At 51.6% G+C, this 14,260-nt stretch overlaps 1 protein-coding gene and 1 long non-coding RNA gene across 2 annotated transcripts; both read right to left on the bottom strand.

Annotated features, from left to right (window-relative positions):
* Positions 1 to 1,967: 1,967 nt before the first annotated feature.
* Positions 1,968 to 4,401, bottom strand: LOC135298237 (uncharacterized). The gene is made up of 3 exons (XR_010360254.1): positions 4,171 to 4,401; positions 2,973 to 3,187; positions 1,968 to 2,123 (listed from the first exon to the last, which is right to left on the bottom strand). It is a non-coding gene; the product is annotated as an uncharacterized LOC135298237 (long non-coding RNA).
* A 4,978-nt stretch (positions 4,402 to 9,379) lies between these two features.
* Positions 9,380 to 12,862, bottom strand: LOC135297837 (serine/threonine-protein kinase pim-1-like). The gene is given in 7 exon segments (XM_064415791.1): positions 9,380 to 9,495; positions 9,782 to 10,874; positions 10,876 to 11,000; positions 11,285 to 11,461; positions 11,660 to 12,029; positions 12,217 to 12,267; positions 12,350 to 12,862. Coding segments are annotated over 6 exon segments (1,275 nt in total). The 3' UTR covers positions 9,380 to 9,495; positions 9,782 to 10,835.
* Positions 12,863 to 14,260: the final 1,398 nt, after the last annotated feature.

Here is a 14,260-nt window from a genome sequence, read left to right as displayed (position 1 = left end):
TCTCCTCCCTCAGCCTCAGCCTGCAGCACTGACACAGGCACAGACAGCTGGGGAAGAGATTTGTCATTGGGAACCTGCCACAGGTGGCTTTGGGCTTGTGCTGTCACAGGATGACAAACTCACACCCTGCCTAGGCTGCAGCAATTTGGAAGTCTCCTTCTCCTTCACTGGAAAAGTCAAAAGGACTTTCCATCATAGGAAGTTTCCCTATTCCTCCCAGTACAAAACGAGGAAATATCGATGTATCTCCTTCAAATCTCAAAGGGTTCAGCTCAGAAACTGCCCAAAGGAAAGGTTTTCTCTTTCAAGGGCACACGGGAGGAGTGGGAACGTCTCTCGTTTCATACTTAATACCTTTCTTTTCTATTCTCATTTTGACACAAGAGAGACTGCAGGGCTGCAAAAGGCATGCGCAGGATGGAGAGGATTATTTTCCTGCACAGCATTTCAAGGACACCAAGGTACCACTCCAGCTCCTGCCACTCAACACTTCACACTGGTGGAATTTTCACTGCACCAACAGAGAACACTCCCAGTCACTCGGCTCTGGGAGAGTCCACTGAGACCATCAAGGAATTCAAATGAATTTAAAGACATTTTGAAAAGAATGGGTTTTAACCAAGCTTTCCAAGTGTCACCTCTAAGTCAAGATCCCAATGGTCATTTTAGGACAGACATGCCCTGTACCTACCTTCACGTTCCAAGGTCATCTCTTGGTGTCTGCTGCTGGGTCTTGGCCTGGAGAAAATGGAGAACAAAGGAACATATGAGGAGCTAGAAAGAGAAGGGAGGCAATGGGTGCACCATGATAAGGAGGCAAACCTTCTTAGCATGGTCACTCTCATGAAGGAGGAAATGCAACACATAAACCCAACAGGAGGCAAAGATGTGTCCATTGTCCTTAAGCTTTCAGCTGCTGGAATCACACAGAGCTGGCCAAGCTCTGGTTGAAACACAGCAGACATTCTCCAACTTGCACCAGAACTCCCCAATTTTGCTCTCTCTCCTTGTGGAGCCAAGTGGCTCCTACAGCCTCCCTGAAGAAGCAAGAGCTGCTGAGCTGAGACATGAGTCTGTATGCAGGGCAGCTGCTTTTGTACTGCTGCCAAAGCTTGACTTTGCCTGCTCCTGCCTTACACTGGTGACAGCCTTGTGCTGCATGTGGTCAGAGCACTGCTGTCTCCTGACAATGACATTACACCTCCTGGATCTTTCCAGAACAAAAAGGCTTTTTCCAACTCAGCTGCTAGGAAAGGTATTCAGATCACACTTTAAAAGCCCTGACAAAGATGTTCAATTGGAATGATACTTCTCTGACTCCCTCTTTATTCTTATCACTTGGATAAGCTTCACAGCTACATTTTCTCATACATATCCAAGGCAATATCTTTCCATCATGTACAGTCCTACAACTCTTCTCTAGCATCTTGCCCTCTTTGATCTTAAACCCAAATCCAAATACTAAACATTAATCGGATTATAAATCTATACCCCAAAATATATTAGGGATCTCATTTCACAATGAAGGCCCAGCCACAGGGAAATTAGACACGATATTTACAGAAGCAGCTCCTGAATTTGCAGACACCTCTCCAGTAGCCCACATTTGCCCAAACATATTCTCCTGGCTGCAGAATTTAACAGACAAGGATCACAGGATCCAAAGCTCTGCAGGATCCAGACCCATGCAAAACAGTTCCCAAATGACCCCACAACAATTACAGAGGAAACCAACAGCCAAGTAAAGCAGAGGACCCTTCTTGAGACGCTTTCAAGCCCTGACTCCTCTTCCCCACCACCATCTCTGCTCTTGGGGCATTGCTCTTGACATTGGATGGGCAAAATGATGAATACACACAGAGTTTGCCTAAACTCATGGGACAGCTGACCATGCCAAATCACCACAGGACATGGGAAGAGTGAGGTGAACAGGACGCTGCAGCAGCAGACACCTTGACTTACCTCATCTCACGGGACTCCTGCAAATCCATCTGGGGAGAGCTGCACAGAGACCCAGCAGCAGTGCCAACAGGAGGAATTCCTGCCTTCCGTAGACGGGGGATCAAAGATTTTCCCAATGGTCTCTTCTTCATTTCCCCGCCCGTGGAATACAGCAAGGAGGTCTGGAAAGAGTAGAACACAGTGCTCAGATCAAACATCCATCCTTGCCCCCTTTGCTGCCTCAAGACATTTATCAATGCTCTGAACTGGGACCTGGTACAAAGTCAAAGTGTTGCAGCAGCTTGGCTGTGGATGGGGAATGCAAAGGGAACTGGACAGGGAGAGATCATGTCCCACATTTTTGAGCTCTCCCCACGTTCTCACTTCCCTGGAAATGGGACTATACATTCCCAGCAAGCATCCATATGTTTGACATCAAGATATTCTGGGGTGCCACTGCCTCCACTGGCCTTTTGGATGCCATGGCAGTGGGTTTAGATCACTGTTCTCTCCCTGCCCCTAAGGTGTCTCACAGCCAGTCCTGATCTCCAGCCACTTCCCCACAAAGCCATTCTGCAGCATGTTCAAACCGGCTTTTCCCAAGCTCCTCATTTCTTCTGCTGCTGCCCTTCCCTCCTACACTTCCCCAGCAGTCTTTGAGCCCAGACACTGCTGCTGAGCTCTCGGGATGCTCGCTGCTCTCCAGCTCCCACACATCCATCATCTCAGCCTCACTGCCTTTTAGGGAGTTCAGCAGAGCTCCCTGCCCTGCTGCTCTCTGCAAGGTCTCTGCCTGCCCAACTTGCTCCAGGGCCCTCATGCCATGGCCAGGATTGGAGCTGGAGGCAGCAGGACCAGATGCACACCCATCCTTTCTATCCCATCATTTCTGGCCCAGCTAAAGGCCTAAACCAGGACCTGTTCAAAGTTCACAGAAAGGGTCAGTTCCTGTCCAGAAAGAGGTCTCAGAGCTCTGCCAACAGCACATAAACTGAAAATTTACCACCCTGGACATAGCTTGGTCTCCTTACCTTATGTCCTTTTCCCTCAGAATTTAGCTCCTGTGTTTTGCTCCTCTCCTCATCCAGGCCGCCGCCAGATTTCCCTGTCTCCTGCTCTCCATGGCACATTTTGCTTGTCTTGGCAGAAGGAGAGCTCCTCAGGATGGGCAGCAACGGCTTGGAGGGAAGGAGCATTGACGGACTTGCCAAGGAAAACCTCTTGGCAAGAGGGTAGCCAGATAGGCCTGCAAAGTGGAGACACAAAATGTATCAGAGCCCCCAGTGCCAGGCAAAAGCATCTGAAGCTCCATATTTCATGGGACAGATTCTTTGGAAGCTTCTAAACTGCTGCACAGGGAAACATGCTCCTGCCGGCAGCCTCTTGAGGCAGCTCTTCCCTGCCAATGTGCACAGCCTCTCTGGGCTGCCACAAGACCCTTCCTCCCAACACAGAGCGGCCCAGCTCCCACCTCACCTCTGCGGGAGGCTGAGCCATGCTCACAAGGGAAGAAGTGAGTTCTCTCAACTCCCACCTTTACAATCAATCCATCTAATGGGTGTGAAACTGAAGAAGTTTCTTTCAATTTTTGAGAAAAATTTTTTCTTTCCTTTTTTTTTTTTTTTTTTTTGCTTGGAACTAGCCTGTGTTTGATTCCCCCTATCCCTCACTATTGAGTTATCAAGTCTGAAAGGAAAGATGGAAGGCTTCGTTGGTAAGAGGTGAAAAAAGATTCCTTCTGAAGGCCGGCCTTCTGTGAATCCACAAGAGAAAGCCATACCGATGTGACTACTATTTCTGCAAACCACAAAGACCTCACAGCCACCAGGCAGGCCTTACTGGTGTTTCTATGGCACCATAACACCATCCTCAATGTTGGACCCAACCAGCCAGCACAGGAGGAATGGGACATATATCTGTAGCGACACCCAACACTGATGGCAGAGAAAGAAACACGACTTGTATCTCATGAACATGTCCACTTTTGGGTCAGCTGTGACCACAGTCCCTGTCCTGGTTGACAGTATGAGGGATTTGGCCACTGTCAAAAAGGCGAAAGCATCGAAAACTAATGAGACAATGTTGAGTGTCCTTGCAGGATCATCTGTAGCTGTCAGCCACCTACTCTGACACAGAGCCAACACTGACCACCATGGACCAGCTCTCCCTGAAATTTAGTGGGGTTTTTTTCCATTTGTCTTCAGCCTTTCAGCTTCTTCCTATGCTCACCTTTCCCTTCAGTGGTCTTTCCTTTTCCGGTAAAATCCATCTTCAAACCCGTGCTTCTGCCTGGCAGAAGGATCTGGGTTTGAATCTGGGATCACTCTCAGAGTTGACAGCGACGGGAGCTTGGTACCCAGCCTCAGAACAAGGTCGGGTGGCTCCGATCGCCAGCGCTCGGCACAGACAGGCAGAGCCAGACGCGTCTGCTGCCGCTGTGGCCGTGCCAACCACAACCTTCACAACCTTCACAGCCCCAGCGTGGGGCTGCCCCTTTGTGACACAATACCCCGTGGGGCTGCCCCTTTGTGACATGATCGCCATGGTTCTCTCGTTTTCATGGCTGCAAAACCCCACCCCAACTCCACCCCTTTCCATTCCCAAGGGCAGCCAGCCCTAAGCCCAGCCTGGCCAGGCCTGAGCGTTTCACACTCTCTAGGATGTCAACCCTTTCCAAAGCTCTTTTTCAAGGCCTTTATCTCTGTAATTCCCACTCAGGTCTGGGGTGCTGCTTGTAGGTGTGGGATTTTGTTCATTTCTCTTCACAACAGACAAAGTGGTGCAACTCAAAATATGTCATCAGGCACTGGAAGTAAAAGAAGATTTGCACTCCCCAGTAGGTGACTCCAGGATTCAGTTGGCCGAGAGCTGTAAGGAACAAATTCACATCCAAACGTTCCTCTTTGCCTCTATTTCATTGTTCTAGGGGTTTCTTTCCTGCTTTCCTTATTGCAGAGACACCCAAACCCAACATAAACATGATCAGTGTTCAGTGGGCTGATTCGATCAGTGTATCTCTAGGGTGTAAACTGGCCATGCAAAGCTCTCCTTCATTGTGCCATGGGTTCATTCCTGCTTGCTTTCCTGCACCCACACCCAAACCCAACACTACAACACCTGCCCCAAAGCAATTCTCCTTTTGACTGTCCCTGAAAATCCAAAACTATCCTCAGAGCGTTTCCCTGTCCCCAGGGACAGGCTCCAAGGCTGGGCTCTCTCCTGCACGGAGTGAAGAAGAGCGGCTGCACTTGCCAGCGGCTTCGGGGTCTGGCGATCAGCGCTTCGAATGCAGCTTTTGTCCACACTCTGCCCCCTGAGCCCAGCAGCATTCCTGGGCATGGGCACCACCTCTGCAGGCCAACATCCTCCAGGCACAGCTGCAGGAAGGAGATTGCAACAAGTCCTGGCTGAAGGAGTCTGCAGGCTGCTGCAGCCCTTCACCTGCAGCGGAATCATCTTGCACTGCCATAGGATGGGAGAGAAAAGGGGGTGACGGGTTTGGAATTCTTGTCTCCAGCAATTCCCACCATTCTGCAAGTATTTTTCAGTACAAAAGGGGTGGATAAGATGTTACAATGCATCCATGAGCAAGTCTGAGCCAGAAGCCAAAGCACAAGACAAATACTCCCAAATCTGCCACCCACGGGGGAAGGAAGCTGAAAAGCAGATGAAATAAATGCCATTGCAGCTGAATTGCCTGCATTTATCCCATGGACCAACCTTTCTGTATAAAGCACCTCAATTCAAACACACAGCTTTAGATCGAGGAATAAAAGGCTTTCAAGACCATTCAAATTTATATGATTCCTGTTACTTTCAGGGAGAGGTCAATGCTAAATTCCTTAAAAACACAAATGCTGCTCTATTTGGGACTGCATCCTTCAAAAGCACGAATGGAGGTTTAGAATTGCAAAACTGTTTCCATTGGAAAAAACCTTTAAGTTTACAGAGTCCTTCCAATAACCTGAGACCACTGACACAGCCAAGGCCACCACTAAAGCAGATCCCAGGATGGGATGCATTTAGGTTTTAGGTTTACATTGCGGCTCCTGCTACACTTTGTGTCTGCACTTTGCAGATGGGACTGGCTACAGTCTTACCAAGAAGTTTTCTCTGAACACTTCCTATGCTCCCTTAGCCACAAAGTCCTTGTCTCCAGGCCAGAAGAGCTCTCTTTCCTCCAAGCTCAGAAACAAGCTTCAGCCTGTCTGAAGAGTGTTTCAAGAATAGCATTTATGCGTTAGACCTCATAGTTAGAGATATACATATGTTCGGATATTAGATGTAGTTTGAATAAATGTGTTTTGAGTCTATCTTTCAATTTTGATGACATCTTTTTAATTGTATATATTTTATTTTGATTATTTTTAAAAAATAATTAATTAATTAAATTTAAATAAACCAAAAGGAGAATGTGAGACCAGGACCTACTAGCCTAAAGGTTATTGGAGAGCAGCTCACTCCGTGTGCCAGTGTCTCACCACATCCTTTCCTTGTTGGGCCTCTCCTCTTCCTCTTTTGCCATGTTTTCTTTGTGTCACTGGTACTGCTCTTCATTACTTGTCATTACAACAGGGCCACACATTGACATGTTTGGGGGACAATGGAACCAGAAGATCCTGTCTAATCAAAAGTTTTCTACCTGGGTGTGTTCTGTGCTCTCAGAAGGCCTGAGCAAAGAAACAAAGAGAAGTGTGCCCAAATGCCAAAGCTTTGCTCCTTTGCAATCTCACACAGATCTGGCTCACAGATGTCTTCATTCACAATTTTATAGGTAAGAAGAGGTCATGTATTCCACTGGGAAATGATGCACTACTTTGGAAAAGTCAGTTTATTTATATTTATTTATTTTATATAAATATATGTACATTTACCCAGGACAGCAATCCAACTTTGTTGTTTGCAACTTGCTTGCCAAGGGATGAGTGGACTGTGAGGCCAATAACAAGTCACAAGAGTTCCTCAATCTATTTACACTCCAGCCTGGGTGCCATTCAGCCCAGAGCTATGGGACAATACCCTAGTGCATCCCACACACATTCTGCCTCCAAGAAAATCTTGGCTTGGCTTATTAGAGTGAAATAAATAGAAGAGGATAAATGGTATAAATAATAGAAGAGGATAAATGGACGGTTAAACTCGTCACTTTGGAATGACTCTCCTGCTGTTCAGTGTCAACCCTGCACCTCATGATCCCAAGGCTTGTTACCAACAAGCATCTAAGATTGCTTAAAAAATTCCCAGGCAAGGTTCAGTAAAAACCAGACTGAATATTAAGTAATAGCTCTAGAAAATTCATTGGCAACATTCACACGATTACTTACTAATTGTTTAAGGCACAAGGAAAAAAAAGGTAACAAACAAAATGCAGTCTATCAAACGAGAAGCATTCTGAGAATTATGTGTGTGTCTGTTTGTGTTTAGGTGTGTTTGAGAAAGGGTCAGAAAGGTCAAGGCTAAAAAGGACCACGGCCTAAAAGCTTAGCAGCACTCAAGCTCAACCGTGGTTAAACTGGAGCCTCCAGGAGTGGGGCTGCAGGCCCAGGATCCATGGCTGATCAGTCATCCTGACAGTGCAGCAACCTTGAGAGCTCGCTGGCTCTGAGAGGCCCCACGCACAGGGAGGTTGCTGCTGGCAGCCTCTGGGGTCCACGAGAGCTCCAAGGGCCTCCTTCTGGAGCCCTCTTTATGCGCCACAAGAGAGTGGGCCTCAGCCATAAATGCTTCATCATGGCCACACTGTGGGTCAGCAGCATGTGTTTGAAAGTGGGAGAAGGAGGATGTGGTGCCATTCAGGCAAGAAAAGTGGTTTCCGAGGTTGTTCACAGGACACCCCAGGGGTTCGTCGGACAGCACAAGCTCCTGGGAGCGCTCAGTGTCTCTGACAAGCTCAGGAGGAGCTGGGCCCAGGGGCTGTTCAGCAAGGCCCAGGCCTCACAAGCTTTTCTCAGGCCACCGTGTGGCCGGACAAGGCTGGGGGCATTCTCCACCACAACCTGAAACACAAAGTTTTGATGTAGGGTAAAAAGCCATGGCCCAGTGGAAGTGGGCTGTGTCCTCAGGCCTGTGGGAGAATCACAATGCAGATCCTTGTGCTACTGATTCCATCTCTCCCACTTTTCTAAATTCTTGGTGGCAAGGTCATTTAGGTTAGATATGCAGCTCACTGTAGCTTTCTGCACAATGAATTAAAGTGAGATTACACATCCTAAATCGTGTTCTGTTACAGCTTAACTGAGTGTTTTAAGGAATTTCTGCAGCAGTGAACTTTCTTCCTCAAATATTTACTGTATGCGGCACCGAGCACAGAGGAAAGATTTAATGTCAAAGGCATTGCCCATGCAATGCTCTTTTGACAAGTTCTGCCTTGAGCTTTCCTTAGGAAGATCTGAAAGGTTCAGTGTCACTAGCACAAGCTCCTGCTTGGCCTGCTGGCCAGCAGAGCAGGGCTGGCAGCTGGGAAACAAGTGTTGCCACGAGCAGCAGCTCAACCAGGGCAGCAAATCCAGAGCAGGGAAGGAGCTGATCTGAAGGCCAAACCTCCTTTTAGCTCCTCCCAAGAGGGCTGGAACAGTTCCTCATTCCAATGAGGTGCAGTGCTGGACACCACAGCTCTGTGTGAGCACTGGACACAAGTTGCTCCCACTGAGTGCTGTGATGGTTTCTGCAGGAGCTCTGGGCTCCTGTTTGTGCCAGACACAACAAGGAGACAAGGAGCCAAGTGCACTCCTTAAATTCCAAATAGCGCACAATGTCTCCCAGGCCCAACCTGCCACCACCTACAACTTGGGCTGCTCTGGCAGTGGCAAACACCTCCTGCAAACTAACCTCAGGAAACTGGGGGGGGGTGAGTTTTGTTTCCCACAGAAAAGGGCCAGCGTTTACGTCCAGGAGCCTCCTGTCTGCCCAAGGGCCTGTGCTCCATGTGACCTTCTGCTTTCTAAAATTCCAAATGGCGCAGGATTTCCCCCAGAAAAAGCTGCCACCACCAAGAACTCAGGTTACCCGCAGAGTGCCAAATGCCTCCCCCAAACTGGCATCTACACACTGGGGGGATGAGGGCTATTTTGGCACCAAAAAGAGCCTGCATTTGTATCCTGGGGCCTTTGGCCCTGAGTGGGCTGCTATCTCCTCAAATTCCAAACAGTGCAGGATGTCTCCCGGACCCAACCTGCCACCACCTACAACTCGGGCTGCCCTGGGAGTACCAAACACCTCCTGCAAACTGACATCAAGAAACTGGGGCGGGTGAGTTTTGTTTCCCAGGGAAAAGGGCCAGTGTTCATGGCCAGGGGCCTGCAACAGGAGCTGTTGTTGAATTTTTCACGTTAATTTACACCCCCTGTCAAATGCTTTCCATGGCTGAGAAAGGACACAAAAGGATTACCCTGGATGAAGGGAGGCAAAAGCTCAGAAAAGGATGAAAGAAATTCTCCAATGATGACAACAACAAAACAATTTATTTCTGACAGCAAATGAATACCCGCCACCCTCCAGCCCTCCCAGACTAGCAGGTCAAGCGGTGCTGTTTCCATGGCATGAAGTGCTGGCAGCCTGGAGAGAGAAAACAGAGAGCCACGGTCAGTCGCAGAAAGGCTCCTGTCCCCACTGTCACACCATAGCCTGTGCCAGGGCCAGGCTGCTGGCTGTGCTCAGAGCCCAAACATCACGACCCAGTCTCTGATTTTAGAGAAGAGCAGCATGGCAGGCCACGTTCCACCTCCTCCGCTTCAGCACGCTCAGCAACCTCCTCAGCAGCTGCAAGAGCAGGATGCCCGTGTGCCCACTGCCATCTGCCCAAAGCCCTTCTGCCAGCCGAGCTGTGGAGCCAGGTACCCACCCCTGGAGACCTGCTGCCAGGAGAGGAGCTGATCCTACACAACATCCTAGTCCTTCCTGAAGGGGATGTCCCTCCGCAGGGGCAACGCTGGCACTGGACACACTCCACAGACAGTGAAGATGTTTCCCCATCTGGTCTGGGCACCAGGTGCAATCTTCCTGGAAAAAAAAAAAAAAAGAACAATTGCATGGAAGTCAATTCAAAAGAAGACCTGGAAATAAGTGTCAAAGCTTATCACTGACTGTATCACGGGCCTAGGGAGAGTCTGACCACTCCATGCGAGAATTAAACCTCTCCATGGGTGGGGAAAAACCCCACCTTTCCTGTCCCTAGACACACCCCTTCCTCAAGGGCCTGCAAAGCAGACCAGCTGGGGCATGGCTTCGGAACCCATCCTCCTCTGCTGCCCCCATCCACATGCATGGATGCTTTTGTCAGGCTGGCTGTCCCTGCCTCAGCCCATGCCAGGCTGGCTGGCAGAAGCTGTCAGCAAGGCCAGGAGCTGGCTCCCCTTCCTCAGCATCCGTCCCCTGTCCCACCAAAAAGCAGCTTGGCAACCAGCGGAAAAATTATTCCTCATCACCACCGAGCAGAGAACCTCTGGTGTGAGGCCAGGCCAAGCCCTGCCATGCCTGGGAGCATGAGCAACCCTCTGTCCCTGTTGGGAACTCATCTTGATTTCCTTGAGGCGCAGAGCGTGTCCTCCAGGAAGGGGCCACAGCCAAAGCCAATCGGCTCTGCCCCGCCAGAGGCCAGCTCCAGGATGGTGTTCCCAGCTCCACATCGTGCTCCAGAAGAACACGCCAGCTGTGCCTTGGCTTGTGGGGACATCATGATGCCATTGAGCTGCAGGGGGATGTTTCCCCTTCTCCAGTCCTTGTCAACTTCACTGCACTGCCACCAATTCTCCAATAGGATGGGGAGCACTGAGCCCCTCCCTCCACAACTCGCTGGGGACCAGCGGAAGTATCTCCTTGGCTGTGCTCTCTCCTCCATGCCGTGGCCACAGGGAAACGCTCCAGGGTTTTCATCCAGCACCATGAGATGTGTGCAGCTAGTACTTGCTGGGCTCCTGGATCCTACTGTGCAGAGGGATGGATCTCTGCTGTCTCCTGGGCCATGTGGGGGTCCTGCAGCCAAGAATGCTCAAAAAGGTCTTCCAAGGATGGCCGGTCTGTGGGCTCCATGGATAAACACCACCTGATGAGGTGCTGGCACTCTGCAGAGACAAACCAGAAACCACTGGTCAGCGGGACAAGGCTCCTGTCCATGCTCTCCTAGATTCAACGGTGCCCACGCCACACTAGCAGCGCTCAGAGCTGCACACAAAGCTTCCCATCAATCCTCTATTTTGGAGGAGAGCACCACAGAGGCACATATGCCACCTCCTCCAGCTAAGCCCAGGACATCAACCTCCTCACTAGCTGCAAGAGCAGGACACATGTGCCAGGCTCTACCTCCCAACGCCATTCTTCCCCCTGTGCCTTGAAGGAGCATCCTCACCTTGAGACACTCGGGGTGGGAAGAAGAGCTGGCCTCTGATGATGTCCTCACTGGTGTGGAAAGGAAGATCCCCGCAGACCAGGTCATGGAGCAGGATGCCCAGGGACCAGATGGTGGCTGGCTGGCCACGGTAGCAGCCAAAGAGGATCCACTCTGGTGGGCTGTACTCTGGCGTTCCTATGGGACACGGGCACAGCTCATCAGGCGATGCTGCTCCCTCTCCCTGCCAGCCAGCTCCCGTTCCACAACAGCCAGCCCCTGCCCCGCCGAAAAGCAACTGGGCTGCAAACGGCTGAAGGACGATTCCCCCTCCATCCCTCTTCCAGCAAAGGGGGAAATGTCCCCTGCTCGGGCTGGCCCCAGCTTTGGGCTCACCTGACATCCGGGTGTAGAATGTGTCCTGGAGGATCGTGCCGCACCCGAAGTCAATGAGCTTCGCCTCGCCCGTGGCCAGGTCCACAAGGATGTTCTCAGCCTTGATGTCGCGGTGCAGGACGCCGCGGCTGCTGCAGTGCCGCACGGCCTCCAGCACCTGGCGGAACAGCCCCCGCGCCACGGGCTCCGCCAGGAACCCCCGCTCCTCCAGCAAGTACCAGAGGTCCTGACAGCGCTCCGGACGCTCCATGACCAGCGCGAAGCCGTCGGGCAGCTCGTACCAGTCCAGGAGCCGCACGACGCCGCGGAAGCCAGGGTGCGACACTTTCCACAGCAGCGCCAGCTCCAGGGGCACACGGGCGCCGTTGTGCTGCGGAGGGACCGCGATGCCGTCAGCGGGGCCGCTGCTCGCCATGGCCCGGCCCGGCACGCTGCGCGGCCCCCCGCTCACTTCCCGCCCGCTCCCCTCGCAGCGTTCCGGCTCCCGCCCTGCCGGGCCTCGCCTCAGCCCCGCCCGGCACGCCCCGCCGGCTGCTCCGCGGGCCCCGCTCACTCACCAGCCGCGCCCACTCCGAGATGCGCTTCCGGGACAGTCGCTTGATGGCAACCTGCAAGCCAAGGCGAGCGGCGGGATGAGCTCGCTGCCCACCGTCTCCCGCCTCCCCATTCCGAGCCGGCCCCGTCTCTTACCGGGGCGCCGTCGGCGAGCCGGGTCCCGGAGTAAACGCTGCCGCAGCCGCCGCTGCCCAGCAGCGGGCCCTCCCGGTAGAGCTGCTCCAGCGGAGGCTTCGCCGCCCGCGCGGGCGGCACCGCGCTATCGCCATTCTTCCCGGGGCATCCGAACACTGCTGCTTGTCGAGCCGCCCCGGGCTCCGACGGCTCGGGGCCGGTAGCCGAGCTGACGAGCGGCGGAGCTCGGAGCGGGGAAGCTCCTGGGGGAGCTCCCGAGGACGGGGCGGGAGCCGGGCGGTAGCGGTGCGACTGCGGGCGGAGCCGCGGGAGGGGCCGGGCCAGAGCCTGCGCCAGGCGGAGCCAGAGGACGATGCTGCCCCACCACAACCAGAGTGAGGAACTCTTCCAGATACTCTTGCAGAGGCGCCACAGCCAGTCCGGAGACACCGTGACGGAGCGGAGACCGCGGCGCGCCGGGCATGGCCGGGCAGGGGGCCGACCCACCCATGGGCGCCTTGCGGGATGCGGCATGTGCCGGGCTGGGAAAGGCGGAACACGGACTGAACGGGACGAGACGGGACGGAACGGGAGTGGAGGGAGCGTTAGACGGAGAAAGGGAACGGAGAGCCTGCGGGAAATCGAGCGGAAAACCGATCGAGAGGAGCGCTGCTGCTGCCGCTGCCGCTGCCGCTGCCGAGCCGCCGGAGCTCGCCGCCGTTCGTCCGTTAGCGTCAGGAACCCAACGGAGGAACCGCCGCGCGCCCCGCGGGACGGATGAAAGAAACAAACAAATAAAAAGCCAAAGCAATTCCTATTAGAGAAGTAACCAGAGGTCCTGACAGCGGTGTTCCAGCACCTCACCACCCTCACAGTGAAGAGGGTTTTTTTTCTGAATATCTAGTTTAAACCTATTGTTTTGGTCTATTTAAAAAGCAGTGCTACTCATATGGAGGTTTCCTTTCTTCAGCTGAGGGCGAGAACGGAACTGAAGGGTACATGAGCTCCCTGTACCATTGTCCTCTTATCATCCTTTATGCAGAGAGCAGGCAGAGAAACAAGTGGTTGTAGTGAAAAAATATGTTTTTTCCAACAGCAATGTGAGCTGTTCGTTATGCACACGCAGAACTAACAGCGTGCATTGCAACTTGTAAATATCCTGCTCCACCAAGCGTCTGCAATTGGATCTGCAATACTGGGAAAGTCATGAAGGTTTTGCTGTAATCCCCTCCGCCTGTGGCTGCAAACGGATCGTGTCTTTCCCTGTCCCGGTTCAGGCGGCAGGGGAAGAAACTGCCTTAAGGCACAAAAGGAAAATTACTTGAAACATTTGGCTACAGTACTGGATGGTGTTCTAAGGAGAAAAATGGATGATATATTGAGATAATGGGAATATGACACCTACACACACCCCTCAAAAAACGCAACTGGAGCACCAATCAAGCTTGGCAATTTCAGGTTTTTCTTCTAAATCTTTTCTAAATCTTTCCTCAGTTCCATGATGGGGCACAAAATATTTTTTTCATGATATTCCATAACATTGTGATTGCCTAATTTTTATGTACAAAAAGGTAGAATGGCTGTGGAAAAATAAGTATCCTCAAAAAATGTTCTCTGATTAAGATTTTCTGAAATATTAAAAATGTAAAAGCACTATCATAGTATTTTCTTCTAATATTGAGGATCTTCCCCAGCAGAGAACAGTAATATACAGACAGTGCAATATGTTCTCCATCCACACACTGGGCAGATTTTACACCCACTCCCCAAAACAGCTTTCATGCCACAGGAGAGAGGAACTATGTCTCTGATAAGGTTTTCTTGAGATATGATAAAAGTAATTTAAGCAAACATTTTTATTACCTGTGGTAAGTAATTTTCTGTAAGCAAAATTATCACTACTGTTGCACATTTTCACTAGAGTTCTGTTCA

Source organism: Passer domesticus, chromosome 3 (genome assembly GCF_036417665.1).
Source record: "Passer domesticus isolate bPasDom1 chromosome 3, bPasDom1.hap1, whole genome shotgun sequence".
NCBI classification, from domain to species: domain Eukaryota; kingdom Metazoa; phylum Chordata; class Aves; order Passeriformes; family Passeridae; genus Passer; species Passer domesticus.
Note: the sequence above shows the minus strand (reverse complement) of the source record. Positions and strands in the feature narration are given on the sequence as shown.